Below are 9,692 nucleotides of genomic sequence, written 5' to 3' on the forward strand. Positions count from 1 at the left end.
CTCAAAGAGGTTTGAGGAGCCTGCCCAGCCCAGGACAGAGGGGCCCTGGAGTGTCTTGCCTCTGCTCAGCACTGGTAAGCCTGGCTATGGTGAGTGGATGAGATTTCTCTTCCCTTCCTTTTCAGTTGTCTCAGAAGAATAGACCTTTTTCTGGCAAGGGTGCATTAGGTATCAGAACGTGGGGGTTGAGGATCAAACAACAGCCAAAGTAAAGGCCTTAAGTGAAGTCTGAGAGAACCACCCATTCCAGAACATAGAAGCCAAACATAACCCTGCTAGGCCTGCTGTCAGCCCTGGTCTGCCCTAGGCAGAGCTGTCAGGCTGTGATATTGCCGCATTTCCTGCTCAGTGAAATCAGGGTGATGAAGGTTGGTCTGTGGAAGTGATGTCCCAGACCCTACCATTAGTCCAGAAAGGACCTTAAGTGAAACTGATGGGGTCGCCCACTCCAGAAAAGAATGATCTCAACAGAGCCCTGTTCTGTTGTCACACTTGAGAAACTCTGGATATGACACCCCCTAATTCCTCCTCTGTGATCAAAGGGCCATACTCCTTAGTATGAGGGAGCAACATGAGGTCAGCAGAGGGTAGGAGTCTCATAAACTGTCAAGATCCAAGGTGTAGACCTTGATTGAGCAAAGAGCTCACCATCCACTTGAGTATAGATGGGATCGATGACACCTGCCCTGCCCCTGTCGTCATTCCCTGGGAAGTCTCAGACACAAGGGGTCAGGAATCTTAACAGCTCACTTCATACCCTGGGGTCCTAGGGAAGTGGCAGTCTCGGTCTGAAGGGGGCAGGTTCAGATTAGCATTGAATTCGGTGATGAGGCAGTTCAGGTGTCTACATGCAGACACAGAGTAAGGACTGAAAGGAATTCATCCCAGAACCTGAGGTCATCAAAGAGCCTCGGTACCTCTTTCAGCTCTGGGAACTTGGGCAAGGAACCCATGACAGATTGTCTACTCTCTTCCTTCCTGGCAGTTTCAGACAGCTGAGATCCTTGGTCTATATGCCTATATCACATGAGGTCAGCAAAGAAGGAGTCCAGGGTCTGTAAATAGTTATGGTAAGAACTCTGAGTGAGGTCTGAGGGGTCTACCCCACCCCCAGGACAGAGGGTGCTCCAGAATGTCTAACTCCCGCTGTTAGCCAGGGAAGCCCCAAGAGAGGTGGATAGACAGTGTCCTTCCTCAGTTCCTCCTGGGGTGACTCAGGAAGATAAGGCATTCTTGTATGCAGGGTGATTGGCATCAGTTGGCAGAGTGGTCAGTCCTGAGACCCTACGAGTAGTCAGTGCAAGGACCCTGAGTGAATACTGAAGGACCACCAACTCCAGTCAAGTGGGGATAACAACAAGTTCAGCCCTGCACTGTTGTGATCCCTGAGAGGCTGGGGGAAAGGCTGTAGGGGGATGTGACCCCCAGTTATCTCCTTCACATCTCGGGAGGTGGAGGCTTTGGTCTGAGGGTCAGTGTTAGGTCAGTAAAAGAAGAGATCCCGGGACTTGCCTTGATTCAAAGTAAGAAAACTGAGTGAGAACTGGGGGATCACCAACACCAGTACAGATAATATCCATAGAATGTAGCTCCTGGTCAGCCCTGAGAAACCCCAAGTTGGATTTCTGGAGGAGGCACCTCCACATTTCCTCCTCATTTGTCTTAAGAGGTGTGACTATGGAATTTAGAGGCACAGCCTCATATTAGCATAGAAGAGGTGACCCAGGCCCTATCGAATGCCAAGGTAATGAACCTGAGTTAGGACTAATGAGACCACCCTTCTCAGAACAGAAGTGGGTCTACAGAGCCTGACCACACCTGCCTTCTATGGACCCTAAGAATTCTCAGCCTGGGTTGGCTGGCTGCACCCTGAAGAGCATTCAGACTTCCTCCTTCAAGTTCTTGGAGGACGCAGCAACCAGGAGGTCAGGAGACCTGTGAGGCTCTATTTCATTGTTGTCAGAAGTCCACTGGAGGCGGCTCTTGTCAGAGCTGCCACAGTTGAGCTTACCAGCTGAGGCCACTCACATCTGCCTTCTTTCCCTTAGGTGGTGATTCCCCATTGCCCACCCTCCTCTTCATATTCCTGCCTACTGCCTGCCACCCACAAGTCTCATCATGTCTTTGCATCAGAAGAATCCACGATGCTCACATGATCAACGTCTTCAGACCGACAGTAAGAACCAGGATCTGGAGGTTGCAGAGGTCTCCAAGGCTCTGGAGGAGACCTGTCTCTCCTCTCATCCTCTAATGCCTGGCAATTCGAAGGAGGCTGCTGGTGCTGGTACACCCAGTATTCCTGAGGGTCCTCAGAGTTTCTGCTCATCTTCCATTGCCATCACAGCCACCTCATCAAGCAAGTCGGATGAGGGCTCCAGTAGCCAGGAAGAGGCGGATAGCATCCCACAGGCTACACCAGATCCCAAGAATGTGCCCATAGGTGCTCTAGGAGAGAAAGTGGCTTCATTGGTGAATTTCCTGCTATACAAGTATCGAATGAAAGAGCCAGTAACAAAGGAAGATATGTTGAAGATTGTCATCAAAGAATACGAAGACCACTTCACTGAGATCTTACTGAGAGCCTCTGAGCGCATGGAAATCATCTTTGGTCTTGATGTGAAGGAAGTGGATCCCAGCAACCACTGCTATGGCCTCCTCATCAAATTGGGCCTCACCTATGATGGGATGCTGCATGGTGAAAAGGGCATCCCCAAAACCGGCATCCTCATACTTATCTTGGGTGCGATCTTCATGAAGGGCAACCGTGCCACCGAGGGGGAAGTCTGGGAAGTTCTGAATGTGACGGGCCTATATTCTGGGAGGAAGCACTTCATCTTCGGGGAGCCCAGGAAGCTCATCACCAAAGATTTAGTGAAGGAAAAATACCTGGAGTATCGACAGGTGGCCAACAGTGATCCTGCACAATTTGAATTCCTGTGGGGCCCGAGAGCCCATGCTGAAACCACCAAGATGAAAGTCCTGGAGTTTCTGGCCAAGGTTCGTGGGACTCACCCAAGTTCTTTCCCATCTCAGTATGAGGAGGCTTTGCGAGACGAAGAAGAGAGAGCCCGAGCCAGAATTTCAGGCAGGGCTGTCTCTACTTCCATGGCCCCTGCCAGTTCTAGGGCCAAGTCTAGTCATTTCTCCCACCCTTAGAGAAGCCTGAGGCCGATTCTTCACTTTGTATTTGAAGAGGCAGTTAGTGTTCACAGAATTCAGGTCTGAGGTGGGGCTGAGAGGAACATGGTATATACGCCTATGTGTTCCTATATTATTTGTGTAACTTGAAAAGTTATTCTTTTATTTTTTGACGTATGTACTATTCAAATATTGTTTCTTCTAATATAGATTTGATTAGCTTCAAAATCTCCAAGTTTATGAATGATGTGGGTCACATTTAATGCTATAATGAGGTTTAATAGTAAGAGCTTTGTCGTTTTGGAAAGGAAATTGTGAAACCATCAATCTTGTTTTGTCATCTGGAATAAGATAACATGGCATTGCTATAGGCATTTCCTTGCAAATGTGAAAGATATCAACTTTAAGATAGTTGGGATCAATAGAGAAGAACATCTAAAAGATAGTCAAATCTTGGCTTTCTGTTCCCTTTTAGTTCTTGTTCTGTACGATTAAATGATATGTACATGGATTTGCTGAGCTCTTTCAAGAAGGTATAAGAAATAAATCTGAATAAACTAGACCTCATGCTCACTGGCTCATTTATTCCCTAAACCTTCATTGAACACCTGCTCTTTTGAGAACTGAACTCATACTGGGCAGCTCAGATTAATGACTGAGGACCTGCCCATAGAGTTTTCCCATATAGGAGCAATAATCTTATAAGGACAATGGTGGGATCTTCTGACACCTAAAGGACAAGTACAATGAAGGTGTGAATAGATATAGGTGGACATTCCATTTGAGACTGCCAAAGTGTTAATGCAGTTAGGCATGCCAGTTAGGGGCTTTGGGAAACTCCAGGTCCTTCAGTGGGAGTTAATTTTACATTAAACTGGATGGTGGGCCAAATGAGGCTGAGGGCAACTTGAGCAGGGTCAGACCCTCAGATGATTTGTGTCAGAGTTGGAACCGGTAAGTTTGGAATGGAAAACTGTTGTTAGCTGTTACTTTTAGATCACCAGTAAACCACAGAGAAATTCTCACCTGGAACAGGAACGGAAGGTGTCCTGCATTCTTGTCCCAGGGCTGCAGAGCACAGTGCACAAAGTAGGTGTTTTAAACACATCATCTCTAAGGAGTTTCTGAGAAATATAGATGATACTCCCTTGAGATTAAACAGCCAGAAGACACTGGGCTGGCACTCTGCTATGGACCAGGAGAGCCAGTGCCCGCTTCATTCAAGTCAAAATTTAATTAGGCTGTCTTCAGTGTAATTTGGCCAACAAGAAGCAGGGGCTAAATTTTGTTGGGAGTGAAACAAATGAAAACGTGTGGGGAGGGTTGGATGGAAGGTGTAGGGAAGGAAAAATAATTTTCCCTCTACAGTTCTAGGTTCTTCGCTGAGACCCGCCCCACCCCCGGCCCCCTGTAATAAAAAGATTAACAGGAGAAAAACAAATTTAATTAGGTACATAGGTACAGGGGCCACACAAATATAGGACTCTGAAAAAAGTGACCAGAGCAGGAAGCATTTATACCTTTTAGACAAAGAAACAGATCTGTGAAGAGTTGACGAGGCAACCGGGTTTGGGCCTGGGATAGTAAATTGGTGAAGAAGTAACGAGGTTTGTTTATACAGCCCTTCTAGGCTCTGAATTCCCGTCTCTGGTGATAAGGATGCCTTTGCCCTGCTGCTCAGGGGGTACCTCTCACATGGGAGATTTGTCTCCTGTTTTCAGGGGGACAAAGGAGGGTCCGAGTGTCCTTGCAATGGCTGTTTCTCAAGTTCCTTTAATTCAAAATAACCAATATGCCAAAGTGGCACATTTTGGGGTGACATATTCTGAACCTCTACAAAGGGCAGCTAAAAGGGAGGCGAGGAGTTGGTCCTTGACACAAATCCTGGGAAACTTGAATTACTCAGCTGAGGAAGACATCCCCATGCCCAAATTAAATAACATAAGCTCTGAGGGGAAAATTTTACAATGTTTTACTTGCTGAGTTTCATTTTTGTCTGATTTGATATGCCACGTCCTATAGCACTTGATGTTTTCTGAGGAAGCCTAGATTTAGACAAAACACACGCATACACCCGCTCACACACAGGTGAGGGTGGTAGGACTTGGGATCAAGATAATCATGGCAATAATTCTCATTCATTAAAGTCCTAAGATATTCCAGACACTGCGCCATATGCTTTATGTACTTCGTACACATTCCAACAGTCCTAGAAAACGGGACTTACCACAGCAAATTCACATATGAAGATCATCAGGCTCAAAGAGCCTGTGATCATACCCGATTTCACATGTCTAGTGTGTGACAGAGCTGGGACTAGACCTCTTCTCTGAAGAGCCCACCCTGTTCCACTCTTCCCAGCCTGAGTCAGACCTTCTGTCTCTTAATTTATTGCTTTTCTCACTACTCCTTAATGCTTCTCAGAATGTAAAAAGAAGGGTGTTGTAGCCAAGGAACTTAAGCCAGGTTTAAAGAAGGAAGATTGAAATAAGAAACACAATTTTGGGATTGTCTGTGGGCTTCATTGACCTAGGGTCTTCTGCCCTAAGGCCCAGCCTTCCTTGAGAGCTGACTCTGCCTATGAGCAGGACTACTTATCCAGATCCAGCTCTCTCTGCATTACAGCTCCCTTTCCCTGGGTCTTCCCCAGTGTGCCCTGTTATCCAAACTGGAACCTGACCTGCTGGCCAGCTCTTCACTCCTTTGAAAGCTTCACCTTGCTCCCAGTGGAACAAAGAGGGCAAAAATGACCTGCCCACCTCCTGACCTGGAACATTTCGACTCTCTGGTAGTCCCATCCTTCAACATGTACTCTTGTGATAGCAACATCCTGTTGCTCATAAAAGGTAATTTTGACGTTGAAATTTAGGCCTGGCCACCCACTGGGCATCTCCACCACATTCTCAAAATGTCTTCCTAAAGAGCTGGTGAGTATAGTTCAATTTGTCATAGAATCTACTAATTTGGGGAATATAACCCTGAACTTGGAGAGGGGGTTTTGAAACCACCCTGATACTGGCAATAGAATTTTAATGAGGTATTCCTTGGAGACTGGACACTGAACACATACACCTAACAGCTGACCTATGTGGTTAATAACCAAAGCCTCCCTCGTAAGTGAGGGTTGAGGAGAGATCAAAGACCGTGGAAATCACTGCATAGCAAACACCTACAGAGGATACCTTTCCTAAAATCCCTGGAGTCTTTCCAGGAGGTGAAATATTGTCTATTGACCGACATGCTACCTTTAGTTAGCAAAAATAAACATAATTCTGCATCCTTTACTGCCTCTTGTCTAACTACTTGACCCAGGAGAAAATTCTGGGGTTTCCTTGTGCCCAGTGTCACCTGTCCTAGTGTCAAGCATCTTCAATCATCTTGAAAGTGGCAAAAATTCATCGATTTTGACCAGGCACCAGCAGGAAGAAGGAAATTCTCATCCTGTTAAGATTTTAGAAGTAATTGCATAGGTCAGTGCAGAAAGGGACTACTAAGTGAGGAAGGTGAAACCTCCCTGCTGATATTTCACAAGCTCTTTTTTCAAAATTTGATATGAGCCCATGTTTGGAAGCAACTGTCATGTGGTAGGATCTCAAAAAAGTTGGAGAATTGCAAGGAAGTTTGGGCTCCTCAGAAACTGTACCGGGAAGTAAAGAGGGTGGTTGTCATACAAATTCTAATAGTTGCATTCCATTGAGCACCTACTATGTAACAATTTATGGGGGGGACAGCAAGCGCTCATCCACACTTGTCTTCCTCTCCTTCCTGGCTCCTGGGGAGGGTACATTATCGAGCGGACTTGCAGTTAGAAAGGATCATGTGACTTGCCCTTGCCATTGATCAGTGAGCAGAAACAATGTTTGTCATTTTCAGGACAAAGCGTTTGATACTCACTTTGCCACTTTCCATGTTTTTTCTTGCATTCATCAGTAAACATGGAAATCATGTGTTTGTAGGGTGGACCTACAAGAAGCAAGCAGCCTGGACCCCAGTGTCACCTAAAGCACAGAATGTCTAACAGACCACATGGAGAAATAAACTTTTATTGTATTAAGCTATTCATATTTTGGTTTTTTTCTGTTATATCATTTAGCAGTAACTTTTTCCTGTTGAAATGCAGCTACCGTTTCTCGTGGTAGGCTTACTTAATATTTTAATTACCAAGAAAACAGTGCATATATTCTTGTTGCAAGAAATTCTAACAATACTGAGAAATTGCGGTTCTGCCCATTTACAACTAGAAAATTCTGCCTCTTCCTCAAAGAGGAACACAATTAACATCTGATATACATTATTATTTTTGTTTGTTTGTTTATTGCAGTAACATTGGTTTATAACATTGTATAGATTTCAGGTGTCCATCATTATACTTATATTTTTGCATAGATTACATCATGTTCACCACCCAAATACTAATTACAACCCATCACCACACACATGTGCCGAATTATCCCTTTCGCCCTCCTCCCTCCCCCCTTCCCCTCTGGTAACCACCAATCCAATCTCTGTCTCTATGTGTTTGTTTATTGTTGTTATTATCTACTACTTAATGAAGGAAATCATACGGTATTTGACCTTCTCCCTCTGACTTATTTCACTTTGCCTAATACCCTCAATGTCCATCCATGTTGTCACAAATGGCTGGATTTCATCGTTTCTTATGGCTGAGTAGTATTCCATTGTGTATATATACCACATCTTCTTTATCCATTCGTCCCCTGATGGGCACTTAGGTTGCTTGCAAGTCTTGGCTATTGTGACTAACGCTGCAATGAACACAAGGGTGCACGTATCTTTACACATTCGTGTTTTCAAGTTCTTTGGATAAATACCCAGCAGTGGAATAGCTGGATCATATGGTAGTTCTATCCTTGACTTTTTGAGGACTCTCCATACTGTTTTCCATAGTGGCTGCACCAGTTTGCACTCCCACCAGCAGTGTATGAGAGTTCCCTTCTCTCCACATCCTCTCCAACACATGTTGTTTCCTGTCTTGTTAATTATAGCCATTCTGACGGGCGTGAGGTGATATCTCATTGTAGTTTTGATTTGCATTTCCCTGATAGTTAATGATTTTGAACATCTTTTCATGTGTCTGTTGGCTATCTGTATATCTTCTTTGGAGAAATGTCTGTTCAGGTCTTTTGCCCATTTTTTAATTGGGTTGTTAGTTTTTTTGTTGTTGAGATGCATGAGTTCTTTATATATTAGACTTGAATGTAAGACCTGAAACTATGAAACTTCTAGAAGAAAACATAGGCAGTACACTCTTCGACATCAGTCTTAGCAACATATTTTCAAGCACCATGTCTGACCGGGCAAGAGAAACAATAGAAAAAATAAACAAATGGGACTACATCAAACTAAAAAGCTTCTGCACAGCAAAGAAAACTATCAACAAAATGAAAAGTCAACCTAACAATTGGAAGAAGATATTTGCAAACCATACATCTGATAAGGGCTTAACCTCCAAAATATATGGTATACATTATTTTTAACCTGATTTTAGGGGTATTTTCCATTCATAGATGTACTATAAAAATATATTGTGATTTTTTCATATATGAGGGTTCACTAATCTCTTTTATTCTTTGAGTATTCCAAACCAATGTATATTGTTATCTCAGACATTGTAGTTTTCACCTCTTCTTGTTGATTTTAGGTCTTTTTATATCTTTATGTCTCAAACCAATTTAATCTTTCTTGAACATACAAAATACAGTTATAGTAACTGTTTTGATGTCCTCGTCTACTCATTCTGTCATCTGTATCATTTCTGGTCAGTTTTGACAGATTAATTTTCTCCTACTTATGGGTAATATATTCCTGCTTCTTTGCATACCTGGTAATATTTGATTGGATGCCAGACATTGTGAAAGTGTGATTTTACCTTGTTCACACTTGTCCAGAAGAAATATATATTTTTAAAAAATTTCAATGCATGAACATTCTCGAGCTCTGTTCTGTAATGCTATTAAGTGACTTAAAAACAAAATAATTCCATCGGTTCTTACTTTCAAGCTTTCTTAGTTGGGGCCAGAGCAGCATTTCCTATGGCTTACTTCACCTCACTACTGAGACAGAACACTTCTGAGTACTCTCCCTGCTGCCCCATGAAGGACATGGTTTATCACTCTGACAGGAAGTACTCCCAGCCCTGTGTGGGCTCCTCAGGTCTTTCTGTGTGCAGCTCTCCTCTCTGGGACTCTCTCTTAGGAAATCAAGCTGTTTAGTTCTCGCCAGACTCTCAGCTTCATCTTAGCAACTCAGAGAGACCCCAGGCTCCACCTGGGCTCCGGGCAGCAAGGGGGGCAATTACAGGCTCACATCCTTTGTTTCCCATCTCTCAGCCATCACTCACTTCCACGGTCTGATATCCAATATCAACGCATCTCGTTGTCGTATATTTTATGCGTTTTCTTAGTTGTTTCGGGAAAATGGGTGTATCTGGTCCCTGTTACTCCTTCTTCTCCAGAAGTAGAAGTTGTATAATCCATAAATAAAAGCTAAATTATTGCAGCATGCAAATGTCTCAAAAGAACAAACCAACATTT

The 9,692-nt window shown here is 44.0% G+C and overlaps 1 protein-coding gene across 1 annotated transcript; it reads left to right on the forward strand.

Moving 5' to 3' along the window:
- Window positions 1–2,118: 2,118 nt before the first annotated feature.
- Window positions 2,119–3,694, forward strand: LOC131400478 (melanoma-associated antigen B16-like). Its single transcript, XM_058535205.1, has one exon. It carries the CDS (start codon window positions 2,119–2,121, stop codon window positions 3,154–3,156), a length of 1,038 nt encoding a protein of 345 aa, XP_058391188.1. The 3' UTR covers window positions 3,157–3,694.
- The last annotated feature ends 5,998 nt before the right edge of the window (window positions 3,695–9,692 follow it).

The sequence above is a fragment of the Diceros bicornis genome, chromosome X, assembly GCF_020826845.1.
Source record: "Diceros bicornis minor isolate mBicDic1 chromosome X, mDicBic1.mat.cur, whole genome shotgun sequence".
Taxonomy (NCBI): Eukaryota; Metazoa; Chordata; class Mammalia; order Perissodactyla; family Rhinocerotidae; genus Diceros; species Diceros bicornis.